General features: G+C 37.3%; 1 protein-coding gene across 1 annotated transcript in view; it reads right to left on the reverse strand.

The window, feature by feature from the left end:
• UBE2H (ubiquitin conjugating enzyme E2 H) overlaps positions 1-26,242 on the reverse strand; it is a 102,570-nt gene that overhangs the window by 32,705 nt on the left and 43,623 nt on the right. The window contains exons 2-3 of the mRNA XM_061198723.1: positions 9,900-9,976; positions 9,240-9,314 (exon numbers count right to left, since the gene is read on the reverse strand). Coding sequence (XP_061054706.1) covers positions 9,240-9,314; positions 9,900-9,976 — 152 coding nt within the window. The remainder of the gene's footprint in view (positions 1-9,239; positions 9,315-9,899; positions 9,977-26,242) is intronic.

The following is a 26,242-nucleotide window of genomic DNA, read 5'->3' on the forward strand; positions in this document are numbered from 1 at the left end:
TCCCTACAAATATCTTCACTTCCAAAATCACAAATTCAGACATCCCCTCTCCCACTACAGTCTCCTATCCTTGTCAAAGAGCTTCCCACCCCATGAACAATTCTTTCACCTGTGAACTCTAATCCATTGACCCTCCCTCTTTATTCTTACCTACCACCCTCTTATTTTCACCCCTTCTCCTAACTAGGTTTAAGAGCTATCACCATCATCACTCTCTGGCAATTCTCTGCAAATCCACTGCCCTCTCCCCTCCAAAATACCCATCTACAACTGGAGGAAACCAATCATTCACAATTCTTACTTGGACTTGAGGATGTCTCTAAATAGGCATTCACTCATTTATTCACTAACTCACTCAGCAGATATTCTTCTGCAGAACAGGCAATGTATGAAGCCCGGAGTTGGGGAGACGGATTTTTAGTAAAACAGACCCAGGAACTGCCTTCATGGAGTTTATATCTATTGGGTTGGCAGGGAGGAGAGATGTCAGTAAAAAAATATACTAATTTTAAAAAGTATGCTCTATAACAACTTTTGTGGATTCAACATCCCCTATAATTTTCCTCTCTTCTTTCTCTAGTAGCTTGCTCCCCCATTCTCCAATGACTTGGACATTTTACCATTATTCTGCAAATCTCCCATTCCCTTTGCCCCTCCATTTCTCACTTTGATTTAATAGCCCTGCCCATTTTTTTTGGAAAATGGGTGCCAACTGGCAGGATCCCTCATCATCCCCAACAAAATCCACCCCACCACATGCTAATTTTTCCTGCCTCAACAGCTTGCTCAAATGTTCATGTTCATGGTCTTCTCAAGTACCAGTCTTCTATTTGTGTTCTGATCTTGTCCCTTCCTACAGTGTCAAAGGCATTGCTCCTTTAATTCTCCTCCTGACATCCAACATCACCAAGCTTTCCTTCTCTTCTAGACAACTCCCTGCAAGGAGCAAAATCTCCTATTCAAGAAATAAAAAAGTAGAGCCTTCCTTTTATCTTCCTCTAGGTAACAGCCTCATTTGTATGCTTTCCTCTATATAATAGATTTCTTCAAGTAATGTGTATCTATTGGGTTGGCCAAAAAGTTCATTCGGTTAGTGAATAATTGTTCAATAAAATTATTGGTGAAAATGAAAAATGTGTCTTTTATTTTTACTTAAAACCGAACAAACTTTTTGGCCAACCCAATACACCAGAGTTTTTCAACCTTGGCACCTTGATCCAAACCACCAGTATCTCTACTCTTTTCCCACAACAGCAGAGTGATCACTGAACCTGTTTAACATGTTGCAATGATTTTTTTCCATTACATTAAGAATATAACTCAACCATTTAATCTGGCCAGCAAAGCTCTACAGGACCTCGCCCTGCCTACCACTTGGACCCCTTCTCATATCTCACGCTCTCTACCCAGCCTCCCAGCTTCATCTCTCTTCCCAGAGCATGCAAAGCTCCTGCCTCGGGGTCTTTGTCTTCACAATTTCTTCTGCCTAAAATGCTCTCGTCCCTGACCCTGGAGGATCAGGGCTGGCTTTTTCCCCCTTTTCATTTAAACCTCAGCTTAAATTTACATTGTCAGAGAAGCCCTTCCTGAATACCTAACCTAAGATAGCTATCATGTCAATTCTATCACATCAGTTCTCTGCATAAAGCTATCAGACATTTAAAATTTTGCTTTATCTCCCCCCACCCCGACCATCACAAAAGGATTTAAGGGTCAAGAGAGCCCTTTGTTCACTTCTGTATCCCTAGCACCTAGAATAATGCCCTGCACACAGTTGGTATCTGATAAATTTGTGGAGCTGATTAGAAGACATGATGCGAGATGTATCCATTTTATGAGAAAGTAGGTTCTGCCTCAGCTGCCAGACATAATCTTTTCAAAAATCTATCCTGAAAAATCTCATTTTCAGAACTCCAGGAAAAGGAGAACTTTTAACAATGGCTTACATTCTCAAAGCATGATCTAAAAAAAATTTTTTTAGGAAACTTTTCTACTAGAATGTAACTGAAACAGGAACTAAAATCAAACCCAAGGTTGCAAAAGTAGAGAAGTATATAGGTGATCTTAATGGAATTTTGCTTCCTCAGTCTAAGAATTCGTCCTATTTGTGGAAATACAGTGGTTCAAGTAGTCTTTGTTAAACGACTGACCCCAAACCTCTCATGCATGCCACACTCCTCTCTACTCCCAATCCTGGTCTACTCCTGACTAAGCAGGGCTCACTTAAGTTACTCGCAGTAGTTCCTGAGGGAGTAACTGTACAATGTTTCCAGCTAGGAAGACACAAAGTAAATGGTAAATATTCTAAGCTCTACAGTTAGTCATACCATATGTTATAAAACTCCATTCCAAAAATACTGTGAGGTAATTTCTGGCCATAGTGAAATAAAAAATGTATTATGCCAGAAGAGTCTGTGAATCTGCCGATGAAAAAGGTGAAAACATTTCCTTTAATCACTGGCACAAGTAAAAAGAATATGGTGCACTGATTATCAGAATATCTTTTCATTAAAAACTGGTGGCAGATTGGGAAGTTTAGAAGGAACTCAGACAGGTTATCTAGTCTAGTTTCCTTTGGAAAAGAATGACCTAAAACCATTCTATTTAGATGATAGTCTGACCTAATTGTAAAGGCCATTGGTAGAGCTCAAAATAGCATTATAATTTTTGTTACTGTCCATGACTCTTTCGTTTTGTTTCTATTTACTCAAATGGACTTGGCTAGCTCTTGCCATATGCTATTGACATCAATTACACTGCAGAATAAGCTTGTTTTTTCCCCTGGCCATTCTATCAACATTCGGCAAACACATTAAGTGGTCTCTCCAGAATCTTGTTCTCAACCAACCATTCCTCTTACACAGTCAGCTTTGGTATCATCAAATTACAGTCCAGACACACAGCGCATATAGCTTGCTCCTGAGAGGGTCCTCCTCACTGTTAATATGGAGATACACACAGGTAGTGTTTCAAAAGTGAGTTAGACTTGTTAGCTGGCTCTTACAAGAGTTTTCTATTTTAAAAAAGGATAAATGGTGACAGAGTTCCCAGGCTGGTCTTATGGTTACCTACAAAAGATTCTAAAATACTCTATAGTTCTATCTGAAATTAGTAGAATACATGTCTATTAATATACTAGTTAGTAGACATTTAAAAATAAGATTAAATGACAACTTTAAAATTTTCTCTTGAATGCTAGTGTTTAAGTAAAATAGGTAGATCTGATGGAGACTACTGTAGATCTTGAAGGGAACTTTTCAAGGTACTTTCAAGACCTTTAGACCAGAGGTCCCCAACACCCCCGCCATGGACTGCTAGCGGCCTGTTAGGAACTGCGCCGTACAGCAAGAGGTGAGCAGCGGGCGAGTGAGCGAAGCTTCATCTGCCACTCCCCATCGCTTGCATTACCACCTGGACCATCCGAGCCCCCCCCAACCCCGCGGAAAAATTGTCTTCCACAGATCCAGTCCCTAGTGTCAAAAAGGTTGGGGACTGCTGCTTTAGAGGCTGAAAGGCTTAAATCTAATATTTTATGTTGTATTTTATCAGAAGACATAATTTTGCCCCCTTGGGTGAGGTTTATCCAAAGTATTACTGTTATTGGACTTCCCTGGTGGCGCAGTGGTTAAGTATCCACCTGCCAATGCAGGGGACACAGGTTCGATCCCTGGTCCAGGAAGATCCCACATGCCACGGAGCAACTAAGCCCGTGCGCCACAACTACTGAGCCTGTGCTCTAGAGCCCACGAGCCACAACTACTGAAGCCCGCGCGCCTAGAGCCCGTGCTCCGCAACAAGAGAAGCCACTGCAATGAGAAGCCCATGCACCACAACGAAGAGTAGCCCCCGTGTGCAGCAATGAAGACCCAACGCAGCCAAAAAATAAATAAATAAAATTTAAAAAATAAAAAATAAATAAAAAAAAAATAAGAGGCTTAATTCTGCCTGTTGAAAATAAGAGAACAGACTCTCCCCTCCCCTTCTGTTAAAAAAAAAAAAGTATTACTGTTATTATTTAGCTGTAAACGGGAGCCTTCTTGGTTCATATGAAGAGAAAAATGGAACAAAGGGAAACACAAGTGGAGGAGTCAGACTGAAAAAAGAAGCAGATAAGAATTGCTCAAGGTAACAAGGGAAGGGAAAAGGGAAAAGGGAAAAGGGAAAAGGGAAAGGAAGAAAAGGAGTGGAGAATAGCTATACTTAAAGGTTTATTCCAAGATGGAGTAAACTAAACTGTAAGCAGAGAAACAAAGGAAATAGTAGGTACACTTACACGCACAAATAATTAAAACTGAAGGTAAAAAAGAAAGGAGGGTGGTGGGAAACATGGGGGTCAGCAGGCCCTTAGCAAGCTACCAGGTGAGAATTCTGGCCAAGGATTGCTTGGTGGCTTTCTAGAACAAAAGACAGGAAAAGCATAGACTCAGACAAAGATGTAGACAGGACATTCAAAAGACATGCACTTGCCATATGTTTTTAAATATTTACTTTTATAATAAAAGGGAACTTACTCTAGAATATTTGGGAATTACAGAAAAATGGTTTTAATTCCCTTAACAGCCATGGATAACTATAGCCAATATTTGTAATTCATACTTGGAATTTGCATGGAAAAAATTATTGTTACACTATATAATGTTATACATTTTTCTGTGTTTTCCATTATTTATTTATTCATTCATTCATTCATTTATTTTTGGCCACGCTGCACGTGCGACTTACAAAAATCTTAGTTCCCTGACCAGGGATTGAACCCAGGTCCCTGGAAGTGACAGTGCCAAGTCCTAACCACTGGTTGGTCAGGGAATTCCCTCCTATGTGTTCCTTTAAAGATGGTGTTAAAATATGAGTAATGGTTGTGAAACATTTTGTCCATTAAAATGTACCATAATTTAACTACTTTATTATCAACTGGGTGATTTAGGTTGCTTCCAACTTTTAAGTTTTAAAAATAACACTGCAATTTACATACTCTTGTACATTAATCTTAGTGTATACCTCTGGGTATTTCCTTATTTTAAGTAAAATCACTCAAAGGATACAAAATTTTATCAATAAATACTGTTAGGTTGGCTACATCATAATACCTTTGCCAACAATGTTTAACCTGTCAATTTGATAAGTCATATATTCTCTCATTTTTTTAATCTGCATTCTTTGGATTAGACACAAAACCATCGGTATCCTATGCTTATCGATTATTTTTAATTTTTATAAAAAATTCCTCCATGTGACCTCTGTATATATGAGATCACTCATTTTTATTTCCCCACACAGCAACTGCAAGTCTTTTCTTTGACGGATAAAAGCTCTTTCTTTACAGTAGATGAGCACACATGTAATGACTGAAAACTGTGAATCTGGAGAAGTATGGAATATGGCAGTCTCTGTAGCAACTCCTTTGCATATAACATAATCTTCATGGGCTGGGCACTACTTGGGTTTTGAAAGAGTATTTGTAAAGTCCTTAATGTTCACCTTCACATCTCTGAAGCTTTGTGAAGACTCTATTCTCAATACGTGAAATACAATTCTTGTAAAAGCCTATCTCCTCCATATACTCTTTCTTCCTCAACTGAGCTGCTAACTCACACTTCTCCTAAAAAGCAAGGAAATGCTGTCACTAAAGCAAATGCAGTATTTTATATGTGTTGATTTTTTCCTCCCAACTAGTGAAAGCCTTATACAGCCTTCCTAAGTATCTGGTAGAATGCCATATATCAATATATTCTGAGTATTTAATACATTGGTCAGTATCAAACATGCAGAGTTCATTTAATTCCATTATCTCATTTTCTAGAAGAGGAAACAACAGTTCTGATAAGTATCATTCTCATAGTCAAGGAGAACCAGGGCCAGAACCATTCTTTCCCACTCTTTCCTGAACCAGTCCACTGACCAATCACATTCTCCTAACTACACAGTGACACACCCAGCAGCACTGCTAGCATTCTAGGAATGTTTCTGAATGAAAAAGATAAAAGTCTGTACTTTCAAATAAATCAGAACTTAAAGATTCAAATATGATTTACATCAAAGCAGTCTCTCTGGAAAACGATGCAAATATTTCAATGACATTACAATTGATTAAAGGAGTTTTATAATTTCCTTTTGAAAGAGCCCATAGGGCCAGTTTAAAAGAAAATCATAATCCTTAAACTTAAGTCACTTTCACAATCATATATCATTTTAGACTTCAACTGATGTTACTTTGTTTTTCAATTCATCTTATTCTCTAGAATTAAATGACCTTTAGCCATTTCAAAAATTTATATCCAGCTTCAAAGCATCAAGATTTGCCATCACTCATGATATTCAAAGAGAATGTAAAATTCCAGAAGATGAGCTTAAGATGTTTGGAACAATGACGGCATTGTAAGAGTAAGCTCATAACTTCCCCAGGAGTCTGTTTATATTCCTTCTCTTTCCAAAGAGGAGTTGAGGGAGTTTATTGCTATTTGGGGGGAAAAACTTACTGAAAGACGTAAACTGTTTCTAAAAGGACATTTTTAGTTATACCTCATGCAATCATGTAACTACTGAAAACTCTCTAAAACTGTATTTGGAGTATATACCAAAGATGAGCCTGTCAAATTACATTGCATATACACTTATACATGCATAGAAAAATGGTTTAAAGTACATTTTTATGCACTTTATGCAAATAATGATATCTATTGAGGGACAGGATTATAAGACATTTTAATTTTTCTTTACTTTTGCTCACCTGGACCTTCTTACATTCCTACTATGGATATGGAGCATTTATACAATTAAAAAAATACATAGTAATATTAAACAAAAAAGTATATATACATATATACTTTAAAATTCCAAGAGCTAAACATTAAAATACTTAATCTAAATTTGCACATCTCAAAATTTGGCTCAGAAAGAAGGGTATGCCTGCCTAGATACTATAGAGGCAGGGTTTAAAAAGAGCAGTGAAGTTGGATTTATCTTATCTCCTTGCCCTTCTGTATAATTCTGCAACTATCTATACAATTCAAAAAGGAATCTTTGCCTATTCTACATGAGCCACTACCTCTCAAAATGTTTAAAGCACATTCTAACAGTAATTACATTGTTGACGACCTGAAAATGGGTCACCCCACACAACTGATTAAAACTCTCTTATGCAATCTTCCTTTGGAGGAAACAAGGACAGCTTGTACAAATATTTCAACTAGATCTACTTCCCTAAGAGAATATGGTACACATTTGTAGGTATTACGAAGTTCTAAAAGCACACAGAAAGGCAAAGAAAAAATTATAAAGAAGTTAAATTAGCCTAGTCATTTGTCCTAACCAATTTCATGTTACATCATTAATTTAAGAAAGTACAGAGGCTTCTGTTGTGTCATTAGTTAATAAACAATGTCTGAAGTTTAGATATTTACACTTTGAAAGTTATGATGAAATAATTATATTACCTGGAAATATATGTTAAGACAAAACTTGAGAAAAAACTACATTTCTACAGGATATGTAATTGCATTTCTATAGGTTCACTGTTAGTTTCAACAAGCTATACTGTTTCCTTTCTGACTAGGAATCTAGGGTAACAAAACTAGATTTAGCAAGCCAATTTTTAGTCTTTAAGTAAATAGGTACGTATGAAATATATTTGAATGAATTTACATGGTTTGGACATTCTGTTTGTAAAGGTTTAAAGATCATACCACTCAACTACATAAAAGTTTTAAATGCCTGTATAGAAACAAACACCCTAAAGTTAAAAGACAAATGGGGGATAGGGAACCACAATGTGACACAAAAGCCCTCCCGAACTGAGTGAAACCTACATTCCACCACACTGGAATGGAACTGAGAAAGGGCTGGTGTCCCAAGTATGCTAAGGTATTAAGTCAGATACACTCAGGGATTGTCTCAAAGATTCAGCACCTCACAGCACTCTTCCTATATCACCAGATGATAACTCTAAAACTTGGAGGCCCTTATAGCAATGGGGAGATTTCCAATTCAATTATCCATAAAGTATCTTCTCAATTACTGAGTTTAAAAGCTCAACTTAAGGGCCCTTAAGAGGAAATCACCAGTTTGTTCTTAAAATGAGCACTAAGAAACCCAGCCTAAGAAGGGATTATAGATGCTCTGTAGTATTTTTATAGCATAAAATTCTAAAACATATAAAGTAGCTAGATGTCAGGGGGCTAGGCCGTTGCATCTGACTGGGAATTAGCCTGTGACTATTCTAACGTTCCTGCATTATTTATCCTAGACAGAAATGTGGGGGCCTAGAATCAAAACATAAAGCTCAGAATGTCTTTGGTCCACCTCTTTTAAAAAACCCTTTTGGGGTGGTGGGGGGAGTCTAAATTCCAAGAGTTCTGGCATTAGCTCTGAAGACAAGCCCACAGCAGTAGCAAGATATCTGAACCTAACAATTCTGAACATGCGGTTCAGTGTGACAGAGAATGCTCTAATATATTCCAATTTTATTTTCTTCTTCCTTCTTAAAATTGGTCAATATTTTATAACATTTTAAAATCATCTACAGAATGAAATTTTTAAAAGTTGGCTTAAGTTAGCTAAGTTACTACCATTCTACAGTCTCAAAATATTTAAAGGTATCAATCTTCAATCAAATATACCTCTATAGCATCTGATGCTAAAATACCTAAATTGTTACTAAATGCCTTAACAGTGGTAATAGGTTAATATCACCAATTAGGGCAGAAGATGAAGGTGAGGAAAAAAATACCCTTTATACAACCCCACTGAGGTTTCTTCTCTACTTTCTTTAGCTGTTTAGAGGGCTAAAAAGATTGGGAATGTAGAGAATGGAAAAGGGTACCCAGAGTTGGAGTGAACAAAAGTAAAGTAGGATATACACAGGATTTTTAAATGGCAGAATTAGAATAGGCACTGTAAAATATTAATTCCAACAATCTGGCATTTAAAATGAGATTTAAGATGTTTATTATTTTACTGCTAATAGCCTGAATGGACAGTGGGTCTTAAAATTGTTTAATCTGACCCTAACAGACAGAAAAATCTGGAGTTATAGTCATTACAAGCATGCAAAGGGTATATTTAAACATCTTCTATCACACTATGGAAGTACCCCCCCCCAAATTACTAATTAACCTAAGCCAAAAAAGGAAAAAATTCAGTTAAGTAAATATTTCTGGAATTAATGATCTCCCATAAAACGTAGGATTTTTTTTTTTTCCATTTCAAAACTCTCTAAGGAGAGAAACTGGGTAGTTACATACCTATAGATGGAGATTTGAAAGGGTATTTATCAGGAAGATCCACTCTAACTTTCCATACTCCACCTTCATACGGTGCTGAAATAAAAGCAAAAAAGTTAAACATTAGGATCGTGTCTCCAAATCAGAAGATAAATCTGAGTGTAAGTTAAACATTAAATCCTAACCTGTTTTGAGAACCTTGCAAATTAATTCCTTCAAGAGTCAGGGAACTCTTATAACTAACTAACTACTATAACTAGTAGGTACTCTATGTTCAATTATAATACTTTTCTTTAAAAAATCTAGAGTTAGCAAAGGTTCATTTTCTCACCCAAATTTACCTGATTCTTTAAAGTATCAAACACTGTTCAGTTATTTGGTAAGTAATAGCCTACTGTCTCAATCTATACCATGCCCACCCCACCCCCAAAAAACAACAGAAAACATTTCCACAAAACCCAGAATTCACAATTCATGTTTAATACTGTCACACAGAGATAAAAGAGAAAAGCATATAAAGTAATTATGATAAGAGCAAGATTTCCTGACTGCTTCTAGAATTCAATTAAATTTACTTTTCAAAAACTACACATATCACCATCTCCCTTGATATTCTCACTGTCTATTAAGGAATAGAGTAAAAGATTGTAATAAAAAACACATACCAACACATATACTTACTTCCTTGTGGTCCATAAAACTTCACTACAAATTCATTGAGTCCTCCTAGGATTGTAACCTCATGCTTACTCTCGATGCTAAGGTAGAAGGTAAAGGAAATTACACAGGCTTTATATTACCCAGAAGAACTAAAGATGGCTTCCCCAAGATATGCCATTTAAAGTGTTACCAACATTTTATATGAAAGCAATAAAATATAAAATATGAATAATAATTCTTGTAATTTAAAAGGCAATATACATTCTTGTGAAAAGAATATGAATGAGCTTTAGATTCAGAGAAGCTGGTGGTCAAATCCTAGAACTGCCATATACTGAGTTTGACGCTAGACAAAATAATGTAAACTCGCTCCCTGAGCCTTTTGTTCTCCTTTGCAAATCAGGAAAACACCACTTTACAGACCTCTGTGAAGATTAAATGGGTTAAGTATGTAAAATGTGTAAGACCACATTGTATATATAAGTAAATGAAAAATAGGCACTTAATTTTAGTTTTTCTCCCCTCCGTACTGTCCCCACCCCAACCTATCCCCAGTGACCCTTTAACATAAATCCAGCATTTCCTTTAGTCAAATTCAAGCACTCAGCAAAACACCGATCCTCCTGAACTGGAAATGCTGTGCTCCTAAAATTACACATTTACTAAGTAAGTCCCCATAATTTTCTCCCTGGCTTAGAGAATAATCTAAATAACTAGTGATATAACCTTGCTATAAGTAGCATTGCCAAATGCAAAAGACAAGCAAAAAAAAAAAAATTTTTTTTTTTTAAATCTTATCTGTAGTATTTATTTTCACCTACTCTTTTCCTCCCTCTCTTCCATCCTCTTGAGACTGGCCTCTAGGTTCTTATGTGCTCGGGGCTGGAATCACAGAGCACTAACACTTCTGTGTTCCCTTCCTCAAAAATTTACTTGTCCCGAGACCCACCCCTTTAAGGTACTAAGATTCGATTATAGAAACCAAACCAACCCACATCAGCAGAAGAGAGGGCTACTGGCTTAATATCTGTTTTGTCTCTGCTTTGTGGTCTAACCCAATAATGACTCTACTGAGAAAAATTTTAGATGGTGGGGGCTTTAGGGAGCTCTCAAATCCCACTGTAACCTTAAAAAAAACCACCACCAACAACCAGATATGACAGACTGGTCTCATCTTTCTCAACCACCAGTGCAAATTACATTTTAATTATGTGTATTATTATACAAAAGAAAAAAAGCCAAAGAAATTTTAAGTGATCTCTTAAATAGAGAAAAATGTTAGTTTTAAAGGCTTGAAATTAAGTATTTGGCTCTCCAATCCTTTGTCCTGTAGGCCACAGAACAGAGGCCAGGTGTATTTTTGGCAAAGTCCTTGCTCAAGAGCAATGAACAGTATCCGCTAGAGATATTAAATAATAAGATAATTCAATCTATTTGATCTCATTCTTTTTGAAAACTAACTATTTTAATAACATGCACACTGAAAGGATTCAAATAGTATCCACATTGGAAAATTGGCTTCATTTCTCATGGTCAAATGACACATGCATGCATGCTTTGGTGTACTAAATTCTTCCTGGCACCTCCTTACAAAATATTCCAAAGCTAATGCTAATGTAATAAATTAAAGTACATGTTTAAATTGTTTTAAAACAAAAACAACCAAAAAAGCTCCCTTGTGTTAGTAAAAGTCAAATCTAGTTACAATAAACAAAGTTAATTACAAATAATTAAGTTCTCAAAAAAACAAACAAAAAAACCTTGGGGATAAAAAGGCTTTCTTAAGAATGGCACCAAAGCCAGAAACCACAGAGGGAAAAATCAGCAGATGCAAGCACACATACACATTTAAAACTTCTATATTATAAAAAATAAAGTTAGGACAAAGGACAAACTAAAAAGAAAAGACCAGAAGAGCCAAGTTTAGAAAACTGAAATTAAGCCATAAAAAGTCCAACTCATTAGTTTAAAAATGAGATATTTTCCACTATTAATTGATAAAGATGAAAGAGCTAGATAAAAGCCAGTATTCAGTGGAGTATAAATTGGTATTCCTGAGGACAAATTTAGCACTGTACTCTAAAACTTAAAATGAATTTACTCTTTTACTCAAATTTCACTTCTTTGAAGTTATTTTTAAAAAAACAAAAAACAGACACTGCTGGTGGGAGTGTGATACGGTTTCAACCACTTTGGAAAACTGTTGGCACGATAAAGCTGCACACATGCATGTCCCACACTCATCAGCACTATTCCCAGTAGACAGGAATAGCTACGTTCACCAAAACACGTTTAAGAATGTTCGTATAGCACTACTTGTGATATCCAAAAATTAGGTTACAACCCAAAAGTTCATCAACAGTAAAGAGGATAAATTATGGTACAGTCACCCAACAGAATATTACACAGCAATAAAAAATTAACTGCTACATGTAAATGGATGAGTCTCAAAGATATTACAGTAAGTGAAAGAAAGCAGATACCAAAGAGCACATACAATATGATTTCATCTACAAACATTTCAAACAGGCTAAATGAATCAAGGTGTTAGAAATTAGGATAGTGGTCACCCTCTAGTGGGGCCTGGTCATTGGAAAGGGGTTTGAGGGGGACTTCTACTAGAGTGCCGATTACACTTTTATTTATAGTCCCATTTATCAATGAGCTACAAAAATGATTTTTGCACTTTTTGTACATATGTTCCTATTTAATAAAAGAAGTTTACAAAATATAAGACTATCTGATACACGTACAGATATTTTTTATTTAATTTTTTTAAATGAAAATAATTTAAGTATTTATCAATAGGAAAAAGAATTGTAAGCCATTTATGCAACAGGCTGCTACTAGTGTTTATTAGTGTTTACTAGTGTCTTCTCCCCACCCAGAGCTCCTCTAATGTATGTTTCTGCTTAACTTGGGGTATCCAGAAGTAGTCAAAATGAATACACTGTAGTACCACATATAAAGATATCTCAGACATTAAACTAAATAAATTTGCAAGGATAATAATGGAGTAAGGTAGAGGATTAAATGAGTTTAACAAAAGAAGTCAAACTAATTTTACAATATAAAAATCTGTAAAAGCAGCATTCCCTATCAATCAGACCTAACTTGCTATGAATGACACTGATCTACAGCAATTACTCTTAATCATTTAAAATTATAAGTTATCCACATGAATGTCCCCTCTAGAAAATTGAAGATATCTTTTCTATCTTTTATGTAGATGCAGTTAATCTGGGTTTCTTCCATTTTGTGATCTGTTTGGAATTTAGTCCATGCTGTTACCTACTTTTCAAAGAAGATTCTCCTTTCGAAAAGGTCATGTGAAAATGAGATTAGAAATTAATGTTCCAAACCTCCTCTTTCCCACGATCCCTGGTATAACCCACATTCCAGATACACTGGGTCTGTCTTTAATTACACATTATACTGTAAATTAAAGAGTTCTTATAGTCCATTTCATATGAAAAGCTAAAAGTAAACTGAATGAAACCTTTAAAAGCTTCTACCAAGTTGGTAAAATGAAGAAGCTGTACTAAATTTATGCTGCCTTGGAGTGGTACAGACACTAAATCAGATGGAAAAAAAGAATTAAAAGTTTAGTTGAAAGAAAAACACTGCATTAAAAATAAGCCATTCCATCACCATGAATGAATGACTTACCCACAAAAAATATAAAATTACTTGACTACTGTTACCATGTATATTTATGGTAAAGGCCATGAGTTTCTTTCTGCTCCCTGCTGCAAAGTCAAGGGCAAGGAAGGCAAATGAGAAGGCAGGTTACAATGACAGGTTACAATGATCTATTTCTGAGATGTGCTGGTCAGGCTAGTAGCCTGGTGGGAACTCACTAGAAGGTTCCTTCATTACTTTCTCACTTTCAAAGCCTGAAAATATAAAATATCCTTCAGATAACGTTCTGGTAAAAATATGTTAAATAAACCCATAAAAATCACATTTTACTCACCTCTAAGTTATTGGTAAAATACTGCTTTTTACTTACTTAGCATTTCACTATTAAGGAATGTCAGCATTTTCAGTAGAATAATGATTAACATTCCCAGGAACCCAAGTTCATTTCACTTTTAAAATGCCAGCCACCCACCAACTTATTTTCCCTGAATGGCATTATGATTACACAATGTAATATTTAAAGGTTAATGCCAAACCGTCAAGAGATAACTGACATTCTTGGCAAAACGTGTCTGTCGGGATTTTAGAAATGATTTTTATATACTTCTGGGATTTTCCAGAAAGGGAGCCAAGGGCTAAGCCTGTTAACAGGTCAAGGATTCAGACAGCATTGTTTCCTAAATTTGCTGATAGTGAGTTTGTAAGATAAAGGAAGGTGGCCTCCCTGAGCTGTGCCCATGGCAGTAAGGGACTAGGATAAAGAACGGGCTTCTTCTGTACAGAAGGTAAAAGCAATTTGTGTGGGCTTTCTATCCACATGTTCAGACCAGTCCGCTTCCAACTCTCCTTGAGATTAATCACATTACGAAAGTTGAAGAAACTGGGCAACCTTCACTACCTAGTTTTCTTGATAAAAATATGGTTATGTCTACTAATCCAGTAATGTACAAAATATCACAAAAATAATACTGTGGGGGTTATGTTTATAAAGAATCCTTCTCCTTTAGAGATATAAATTGAAATATTTACTAATTAAAATGTCCAGGATTTACTTCAAAATAACCCAGTGTGGGAAGAGTTAGGAGAGAGAGGTACAGAAGATAGGACATTGGCCCTGAGTCAACAATTACTGAATCTGAGTGATGGATACATGGGGGTTTCATTATATTGTTCTCTCTAGTTTGAAATTTTCTGTAATAAAAGTTCTGAAAAATTAATGTAGTCAGTTATCAGAACTTTAGCATTTAACAAGCATGACAATTTAGAAGAACTTAGCTACTGCAGTTCTCTTAAGAGCTTATAAGGGACTTCCCTGGTGGCACAGTGGTTAAGAATCCACCTGCCAATGTAGGGCACGCAGGTTTGAGCCCTGGTCTGGGAAGATCCCACATGCTGCATGCAACTAAGCCCATGCACCACAACTACTGAGCCTGTGCTCTGGAGCCCACATGCCATAACTAATGAAGCCTGCATGCCTAGAGCCCGTGCTCCACAACAAGAGAAGCCACTGCAATGAAGAGCCTGCACACCACAACGAAGAGTAGCCCCCCCGCTCACCACAACTAGAGAAAGCGCGCGCACGCAGCAACAAAGACCCAACGCAAACCAAAAAGAAAAAGAACATGAGATCTGTACATTAAGAAGTAAATGCAAAAAAAAATAGTTTGCATAAAGTGCTATTAGAGTTTAGAGTAGGAAGAGGTTGCAGGTAGAAAGAGAGAGATGGTTTGCTATGGAAAGGCAAGGATTTACACAGGCTATAAGAATAGTGTATGATTATGTAGAGATGGGGGGAAGGCACTAAAAGCAAAGACAGAGAAGCACAGGATAGGTCCAGAGAATGGGGACTACTGCATTTATATTTTGAGGAGTGGACCATGGGAAGTATTAGAAAGTAGACCAAGACCAGATTACAAGGGGCCCCAAAGCATGGATTTTACCTGGTGACAGAGACAGTTGGTATTTCTATGCATGGTGCACATAACTGTCCTTTACGTAGATAACCAAGCTATCGTGTATATAGGACTGGTTGAAGGAATGACAAACAGTTAAAGCAGAAGAGGAGAAAAGAAATGTTCAACTCCTCAACTAAGGTAACTGCCGTGGGAGTGAGGGGAGAGATTAAATGTAGACTTTCACAGGCTTTGCAACTAACTAGACATGGCACAGCCAGTAGAAATCTCCCACACTGCCAGAATGTCTCATTCTCATGAGAAACAAGAAAACTAGATTTGTCAATCTCCTAATTTCTAAATGTAAACAAAGCATGTGCTCCAATGCCTTTCTCTCAGTGAAGCGTTTTAGGACCACCCTATTTACAACACATTCTACTACATTCCCACCAACTAATATATTACATATTTTACTTCATTTAGTTTACTGTCTCCTACTACTACAATGCAAACTCCACAGGGGCAGGGATTGTCTATTTTGTTCACTGCCATTTCCTAGTGCCTAGAAGAGTACCTGGCACATAGTAGGCACCCAATCAATATGTATAAAATGAACACATGAATGAAGCTGTAAGACAGGCATAGACTGAAGCTGCCAGTCTGAGATCTGAGGATAGATTTAGCCTTGTCAGAGAGATGAGGTGATACTATTAAGGGCAAAGTGGAACAAAGATGCTAAGTTCAGTTCTGAACACGCTAAATCTGAAGTATAAATGGACGAACCAAGAGGCAATATACTGTAAGCAGCTTGGGAAACTCGCGATTTAAAAGGAGTCACCTTGTAAACTGCTTAACTCGGAGTTTGTTTCTTAATCTCTAAAAAAAAAAAAGGGGGGGGGAGCTTCTTTACTCTGGGGAGGGGTTACTACCTCACAAACAGAATTGTTGAAGATGAAATGATCTATCTACAAAGGTACCTACCTGGCTCAGCATCAGACACAACCAGGAATTCAATTTTTTTAACGTGAAATAAATATACAAACTCTGACAAAGTTAATTTCCACGTGACTAAAATTTACTTAAACACTTTTTTTTTTTTTTACAATATCTAAAAAATTAAGTTTCCTTCTATATCCTTAAGCCTTTCTTGATGTTAAGTCATCATTATGAATAATAGTTGCTATACAGTACTACAAAATACAATGATGCCCTTAGGAACCGTAAGGGATATACTTATTTCCTGAAGTAGAAATTTCCCATACTGTTAGGCTGAAGGGATTGGCAGGTTCTTTTCCTAATTTCTCTTCCTTCTTTAGCTGCGTTTGAGAGCTGTCACTGGGCTACCATTCCTTCAAATGTATCTATGGTAGGGTGCAAAAATCAGATAACCAAAGTTCATGGAATTTTTTTTTTTTAAAAGGGTAAATAATTCTAAGCAAGACATTCTCCAATAAATAAAATACATAATTTTTAGCTGTATGTTTGCAGGTTTACAACTAAACCAAACAACTTCAGAGTGAGGGAGTTATCACTTATTTAAAAATAGCCTCTTCAAAATAAATATGTATTGTCCAGAAGTAAGTAAAGCAAACAATTTGACAACTTACTATGATATACTGAACACTTAAGACTCACTAAGGGGTAACAAGTAGCATGCACGTATTTCTTAAATTTTACAAAGACAGTGCAAAAATTAAGTTAAACAGCAAGCATGTTCATTACCACCCAGCAGACTGTAAATCATACTAGCCTTTGGAGTTTTGGGGCTTTTTTTTTTTTCTTCTCCTCTCAAGTTTATGCTTTCATTTAAAGCTTCCATGTCAGAAACCAAAGTAAACACTGGCAAGATTTAAGTAAATGTTAAATGGGAAAATCATTATAACTTAGCTCTTCCCTAGATGCATTATTCTGCTACCAGATTCCCAAATAATAAAGTAAAAAACTCAAAAGAAAAATTAAGAGTCATAACTTATGGAAAATAACTTTTTCAAATAGGTTTTAGAAAAAAGAAGTGTATCAGAAAGATACATAAGAAATCTAAGCCCCATTCGACCCCAACAAAATGTTTTATACAGCAGATTTACAAAGTCAGATAGTCAGAGATAACCCAGTTGCAAAAGTGAGAGAAAAGCAAAGGGAAATATGGAAAAACAATGATGCCATCTTGAGACCAAGAAACTACAGTCAAAACAGAAATAAGATTTACATTCTCTAAAAAGTTCAAATTCCAATTAAACACCTCAAAATATTTAGAAGGCTACTGATAAAATAGAAACAGCTCTTTAATATACAAACTTTTTTTCTTTTTTTTTGATCTTTATTTCAAGTTGGACAACTGCAGCCCAGGACTTTCTTTTTTTATTTTAGTTATTTATTTTTGGCTGCATTGGGTCATTTTTGCTGCATGTGGGCTTTCTCTAGTTGCGGCGAGAGGAGGCTACTCTTCATTGCGGTGCGCGGGCTTCTCATTGCGGTGACTTCTCTTGTTGCAGAGCACGGGCTCTAGGTATGCGGGCTTCACTAGTTGTGGCTCGTGGGCTCTAGACCGCAGGCTCAGTAGTTGTGGTGCACGGGCTTAGTTGCTCCACGGCATGTGGGATCTTCCCGGACCAGGGCTCGAACCCGTGTCCCCTGCATTGGCAGGCAGATTCTTAACCACTGCGCCACCAGGGATGTCCCTAATATACTTTGATGCTTTGCTATTTTATGGCAACAAAGCATTGTTTATTTTTAACTAAAAATGTACAAATCCATGTACATAAATTAACAGTGTATTACTTAAATAGTATTATTACTCTTAAATAACTCATAAAAGGTTAATGAAAAGCTTATTTTTCAGAATTCGGTTTGTTACAGCTTGAGTCACAGTACGTTAAAAAAAATCACCTTCCCCCAAAACTGCTTATTTTCTTAAGTATGATAATGTCATTATGGTTAAGAAAATGTTCATATTTTTAAGAGGGGCCTACTGATAATATGTAGGTGTTAAATTACAACAATGTCTGGGATTTGCCCTAAAATATTTCATAAAGAAGAGAAACAGATGTGAGAGAAAATACTGATAATTGTAAAATTTTAATTTGGATAATGGGGATTCATTAAACTAATCTTTAATCTTGTGTACACTTGAAAATTTTAATGACATTATTTCTTTTTATTTAATTTCCAATACGTATTTCTTTTTTTAAAATCAGAAGACTGTATATATTTAACTACACTCTACTTATGTGGATAGGGGACACTCACTGCTAAAGAACTATCAGCTGGTCAAACATCCAGTTTAAATCTGTAAACTTGGAATACAACTTTGAACTGCAGAGAAAAAATAAAGACTTGCAAAATTCTCAAGATGCAGGACACCCCAGAGACATCAAGTCAACAATGAAAATCCAAACCAATGATCTAGAAAATCTGTTAAAAATTTTTTTAGAAGATAGGACATATTAAAAGAAAGAACACTGTCATTCCAAAGGCAGACTACCTAATCACAGAAGGCTGGAGAAGAAAAACACATGAATCACAACCTTATAGATGACAATAGCACCTGAAAACTTTGAAGTCCCAGGCAACGTATAATTTCCCCAGAGGTGAATTCCCCCCAGTCAGGTGGCCATCTGCAAAATCCTAACGGAAACATCTATTTAAAACACATTCTACCTCCCCTTCTGGGCTGTATGCTACTTCACCAAGCCATCCACAGTGCAGAGCAAAGTGCATCATGAAGCAGCTTTTCAGTAAGAAGCTAATATTGCTTTATGGAATATCTATGCAGTGTATTTGTAATCATGTTTCCAGTGTTCTTCTCTTCTCAGAAAATCCTTGAGAACCTTACTTCTTTTATTCATTTTAAATATAGCAGACCAGTTTTTACCCTAACACCTGACATGCAGACTACAATGCCACTCAATGAAAATAGAATTAAGCTAAGTGTTTGATAATCCCTACCCACAGATATTCTAATCAAGGCACATGTGAATCATTCACAGTAAGCAGTGACATTTTAAAGGAAATATTTTCTTTGGCAGTCTCCAAGTGACATATAGTACATTACAACTGCAAGGCGATGTATGAAAATTAATAAATACCATGAAAATTAATAAATATCAAGCAGTGGTACCCATTCACTAGATGAAGATTATGGAAGAGTGAAAAACAATGGATCACAGAAATGAGAAGGAGGAGATCTTAGATATATGGTCATACTCTTAAAAAAAAAAAAAAAAGAACAATCAACACACCTTGAAGTCATGGAACTACTGATGGAAAGACCCAGGTCCGCAACCCAGGCCATGGCTCTTCTTCCTTTCCTTCTCTGCACTGGCTAATTACGAGTTTGTGTCTCTAGAGACCAACGATTCCTCATCGTAATTTTATGACTTCAATAATCTCAAGGAAAATTTCTCAAAGCAAGCTCTTTAAAATTCAAATATAAATGCCTGTAAACCCAGAAGGAAGGGGGAAAGATAACAATTGGCTTGCCCTTATAAATCACTGCTCTATAAGCCCTGGTCTCAGTGCCTCCTCACTCCCTAGTTCTTTCCCAAAACATGAATGACCAATGCCTGCCATTCCCTTTACTACTCCATGTTCATTAGGCAGAGTAGATGTCAAATGTTAATAACAACCCCGATTTCATAAAAACTATGAGGGGGAAGTGAGCAGCACAGACTCAGGCTTTTTTTTTTTTTTTTAATTTTTTTTAATTTATTTATTTATTTTTGGCTGTGTTGGGTCTTCGTTTCTGTGCGAGGGCTTCCTCTAGTTGCGGCGAGCGGGGGCCACTCTTCATCACGGTGCGCGGGCCTCTCACTATCGCGGTCTCTCTTGTTGCAGAGCACAGGCTCCAGACGCGCAGGCTCAGTAATTGTGGCTCATGGGCCTAGTTGCTCCGCGGCATGTGGGATCTTCCCAGACCAGGGCTCGAACCCGTGTCCCCTGCATTGGCAGGCAGATTCTCAACCGCTGCGCCACCAGGGAAGCCCAGACTCAGGCTTTTTAAAGCAATACATTTACAAAGGAATAAGTAGCAGGTTCAAGATCATTGTCAAGATTTTATACTGAAAAAAGCACAACTACAGATGAATACACTGGATAGGATGCTAAATTAAAGCACAATCCACCATGTAGAGAACTCTGCATCCCACAACAAATGAATACGCTTTTATTCAATTGAGCCCAGTTTCTATTACCCATTTGGAAGACTTATGAGACGTAATATAGCAAGTATCTGTTGGAAATTTAATAAAGCCTTGGCTAAACAGTATAAGAAAGATTAAAAAGTAATCTAAAGTGATACAGAAAATAGCAGTGTCTTCTTGATTGAAATTCTGCTTAAAAACTATATCAAAGGGTAGTTGGTAGGCAAATACCCTATCTGATATGTTCAAGTAGCCATTATAAGCTGCCTTCATTTATTACCTTTATAAATAATTAGGATTAAAAAAATGGGATAAAAAATTAACAGAAACTTTAAATGTTGCTTAAAAAAAAAAGTCCATAAGGAAAATAAGCGAAAGAAATAAAATTTTAAAATAGAAAATAAAAGTTTCTTTTAAAGAAACATCCTACCTTAAGAAAATAACCCCAATGTGACTGAGTTAAGTAGAAAACCCTGGAAAGTCAAGAGATGTGGGGTGAAAGTGGACTGTAAACTAGGTGTGCAATGTGATACAACAAGGGAGGTTGCAGCTATTTTAAGCATCATACAAGTAACAGGTGACAGAGCTGAGAAAGGAAGCTTTCTTCCTATGTTAGTAAACTTGCTAGCTCAAGACCAACAGAAATGATTAATACATACTAAGAAATGGGTTGTCAGGTACAATTAAGAGACATGGGAGTGATAAATATGTGATGTGGAAGCTAGCCTAATAATTTAAAGTAAACAGAAGTTTGAGATTTAAATATACACAAACAATAAAGAGAATAAAGGCTGTATTGTTATGAGTTATGGTTAAGAAATTTAAAAATCAAGGTTCTCACTAGGAGTGTTTCCTGAAAAATTAAACAATGTGGGGAAAAAATCGGTTATATAGCAAAACAAGAGAATATAAACCCAGACATACACAACAGTGGGTATATATATAGTAAGAAAATTTGGCATTGAAAAGGTGACAAAACTATTAGGTTTCCCTCTCCCATGTCTGTACCATGGGGAGAAGTAGGATTGATAGGCTCAGGTGCCACTAAGTGAGACAAACAGTTTGCTGGTGGCACAGTCACAGGGCAGAGTGCAGTTCTGAAAACGCCTTACAGTACAACTAAATAACCTCATCTGGTGAAGCACTGGGTTCTAGGCTTTTAAAAAATTGTCTTTTAAAATGTGTGTGGGGCATAAAGCAGCCTCCCCATTCCCTTAACGCTCTAATCCCACTGCCCAGATATTACTATTGTCTACATTAATGTTTATATATACACACATTAACATCATCATGTATACCCAGACACACAGGTATAAACTCTTCTGTAAACACCTTTCTTCAGGTTATATATGGAGGACCTCTTTATTAGTACATATAGATCTAAGCTCCCTTAAAAAAAATGCCTGTGCAATATCCATGTACCATAAGTTAAATAACTACGCATCCATTAGTGAGCAGGTAGGTTGCTGTTAGTGTTCTGCTATTACATTGTTACAATGAACATCTCAGTACGTGTATCTTGCTGTTCTTTTGATAGTGCCTAAATGTCTTTCAAAAAGGGTGCATACAGTCACTTTCTAACCACTGTCATATGAGCCAACCTGTTTTCCTCATACTCTCACCAATATTGGCATTAAAGCTTTTAAAGTGAAACAAAGTTAATCTTTAAACACTACCCCCTTCAAATTGCCCACTGCTCTTTCTCACCAATTCAGCTTCGGCCCTGGCTGGGTTACCCGAGGGAAAAGCATCCACTCTGCTGACCTTCCTTCTTGCCTCTCCAACACAACACCTGAATGTGAAGGTGGCCCTCCATGATTCATGAACAAAAACGCACTAGGATATGAAGCACCTTTCATTAACTATCTCAAAGACAAAGCTAGCCAATTAAATCTCACTTAACTCATCGAATAGGTTAACTTCAGAACCTGGACAGAAAAAGCTGAAAACAAGGAAAGTTTAGTCTGACATGGCATCACTCAATTAAATGACAGGAGTAGTATCTTACCTACTTCTCTAAATGCTTAAATCTTTTATACGTCTAAACTTAGGCCCCAAATAGGATGTGAAGTTAATTTCTTATTTCTTGGGTGAATCTGATATTTTAAATAGTTCTCTTTAGACCAAACTACTTTTGCTGTTACAGCATACGAAATAATGAATTCTCACAAAAGAATTACAGATTTGAATACTTCAACAACAGATATTTAACATTTAAAGAAATACGTTAGTCTCCGACTTACTAAAAGCCACACAGTTTATCCCTGACTATTCAAAACAAATGAGAGATCTTGTAGTAATGACCATGTAAATATTATTCACTGCTGAGCCATACAGTACTATAAGATTTTTTCTTTTCAGTATTTTTTCTCAAGGAAATAATCACTGCCTTAAATAACTAAGCAAACAAGAAACCAATGTATCTATCATTATTTGTCCCTCAACTCTGACAGAACTGTCTCTTGATGTTTAAACCCATCAAGATGAATATCTGTATTTGAATGTTTCCCCTCGCAAATTTACCTGCCCCACTCTTTGGCTTGATCAGGTAGCATGCATTCCCCAAGCTGACACTGGCTGGATGGCCAAGGAAGGTGACTCATGAACATCCCAGCTGACAGAAGGAAGCCAGACAGGGATCAATACCTGACCGCACTCTGCCCAAGAGTAATTAAGAATTTTTCTGCTAAAACCACTAACATCACTTTAAAAGAAACGGAGAATATCCAACATCAGCATTATTTACAGAGTAAAATCCAGGACTGCAGGGGCACATGCTGGAGACTGACAGGATGGCAGAGAAGTCCTACCTACCTCTGCCACTCAGTTTCACCAGATCACCCAGTTGCAGACTACCACTTCCCCAAAGGAAGACAGCTCTTTTCCAGGAACAGAGATTTCACAGTAAGTCTGGAATTCTAGTGGTTAGAGAGTGGGCTCATTAGTTTGAATCTCAAGATGCCATATGGGTCTTGGGCAGACCATTTAACCTCTCTGTGCCTTGGTTTTCCTCAATGTATAAAGGGAGTAATAGTAAATATATCACAGGATTAAGGAAAGGCTCAGTATTTGCTATTATCATTAATACTCCCAAAACAATAACCTCAGATTTAACAAGGTACATCTATTAGTCTAATCTACCTTAGTTACTAACCTACAAAGCTGAAATTACAGCTCTTCAATTTTGAGAAGAGTTAAGTACACAATGACTTTTTACCTTTAATCTGCCTAGGTCCTTAATATATTGACGTTAGCAATTGCCAATGAGGGGATTATTAACCTATAATTTGTTCCAAAGATAGCATTCAGCCCAACTTCTATGCTGGTGCAGCCCCTTCCGAATTTTAAAAATTGCTACTTCTCCTTTAGTCACCAATATTAACAACAGCTAGCCCTTTCAGCAGTTACAATGCACTGAACACCATTCTAAGCCTTTTGTACTAACTTATAACCCTTACAACAGCCCAGGGAGACAATTTATTATTACAAAGACAGGCTAAGTAACCTGCTCAGGCTCACACAGCCAGTAAGTTGTAGAGCAAGGGATGAAACCCAGGCAGGCTAGTTCAAGTCTGTGCTCTTAGCCATCCAGCATTGTCTACACAGACCAGAGCTTTTGGAGAGGGGTGTAGCATGCTCAGACTTGTCTTGATTTAGGAAGACAAACTCCAGTGAGACTGCGGAGCAGTCTGGGAGACCATGATGGGAGGAAGGCCAGCTGGGATCTGATGAGCAAGAACAGGTAAGAGCTGACAGGGAGCAGGGGGCTGGAAAGGAAGCCACATTTCAACGAGATTCTGAGAACTGAAAGAACTTCATGACTAATTATACGTGAGGGGAGAGAGGACTCAAGAATATCTGTTGAGGTAGATGACACTGTTCTAACAAAAATAAAAGGGAAGGCAGGAAGAGGAGCACATTGGGGGTGGGGTAAGAGCAACATGGGACATTTAAGTGTAAGGTGATGAGACACCAAATAATTGTCCAATAGACAATATGAAGTACTATTCCCCCATTTTTAATCCAGCCCTACACTTCTTTAAAAAGTGGATACAGCACATTAAACATTCTAAGTAAATGTTGAACTAATGAATAAAATACAACTTCAGATTCTCACTAGTCTAAGAAATTATTAAATAACCAACTTACAGGTCCCTCAATAAAACTCTTGTTCCACTGGTGAGAGTTAGGGAAGTTCTCTGGATGGTGGAAGGCTCTGGAATAGAGCAAACCTGGGTTTCAGGCCCAGCTCCACCACTTTCTAGGTAAGTAGCCTAGGGTCTAACTACTCAAGGTGGCAAACTTGTTAGAAATGCAGAAACTGGGTCCCATTCCAGACTAACTGAACTGGTATCTGCATTTTAAAAATATTCCCCATTAATTTGTGTGCACATAAAAGTTTGAGAAGCACCAGCCTAGAGCAAGTGAATGTTCTCTAAGGCTTGCTTTTCCCGCCTGTACAAAAGTGGAGATAATCATATTTATGCACAGGGTAGTTGAAGATTAATAGGTGCCAAATACTTACCAAGCCTCTACTAAGAGATGTTAGTGTCATACATATGTTACTTCATTTAATCCTCTCAATGCCTATCATGCAGGTACTTTTTCCACTATAAAGATGAAGGTATGTCCAATCTGTGACGCCTTCCAAGGTAAGATTGTTGGTGAGTGCTAGAGCTGCTACTCATTGTCTATCTACTCAGGATTCTACTTCCCATTAAGCCCAATAATGCTTAAGCAACCTGGGCAGAGAAAGGCACAAAATGGATGAGAAGGGAAGGAAAGTAGTCTTGCACCTACCAAAAATCCAAACAATAGTTTTTAAAAATACATAGTTTTTAAAAATATAGATTTATTTGTTTGTTTATGGCTGCATTGGGTCTTTGTTGCTGTGCGCGGGCTTTCTCTAGCTGCAGCGAGCCGGGGCTACTCTTCGTCGCGGTGCGCGGGCTTCTCATTGCGGTGGCTTCTCTTGTTGCAGAGCATGGGCTCTAGACATGCGGGCTTCAGTAGTTGTGGCTCGTGGGCTCAGTAGTTGTGGCTTGTGGGCTCTAGAGCGCAGGCTCAGCAGTTGTGGCGCACGGGCTTAGTTCTTCCGTGGCATGTGGTATCTTCCCGGACCAGGGCTTGAACCCGTGTCCCCTGCATTGGCAGGCAGATTCTTAACCACTGAGCCACCAGAGAAGCCCCCAAAATATAGTTTTTTAAATAGTATTTTAAAGTTACATTAATCATTATAATTCAAAATTCATGAGTACAAAACAAAATGTAGGGCTTCCCTGGTGGCGCAGTGGTTAAGAACCCGCCTGCCAATGCAGGGGACACGGGTTCAAGCCCTGGTCCGGGAAGATACCACATGCCACGGAATAACTAAGCCCGTGCACCACAACAGCTGAGCCTGCGCTCTAGAGCCCACGAGCCACAACTACTAAGCCCACGTGCCACAACTACTGAAGCCCGCATGTCTAGAGCCCATGCTCCGCAACAAGAGAAGCCACTGCAATGAGAAGCCCGCGCACCGCGACGAAGAGTAGCCCCGGCTCGCTGCAGCTAGAGAAAGCCCGCGCACAGCAACAAAGACCCAATGCAGCCAAAATAAATAAATAAAATAAATTAAAAAAAAAAAACAAAACCAAAATGTACTCATACAAGTTTAAATCAGCTATGCTTATCCTGAATTGGTTCTCAGATG

The sequence above is a fragment of the Eubalaena glacialis genome, chromosome 8 (assembly GCF_028564815.1).
Source record: "Eubalaena glacialis isolate mEubGla1 chromosome 8, mEubGla1.1.hap2.+ XY, whole genome shotgun sequence".
In the NCBI taxonomy this organism is placed as follows: domain Eukaryota; kingdom Metazoa; phylum Chordata; class Mammalia; order Artiodactyla; family Balaenidae; genus Eubalaena; species Eubalaena glacialis.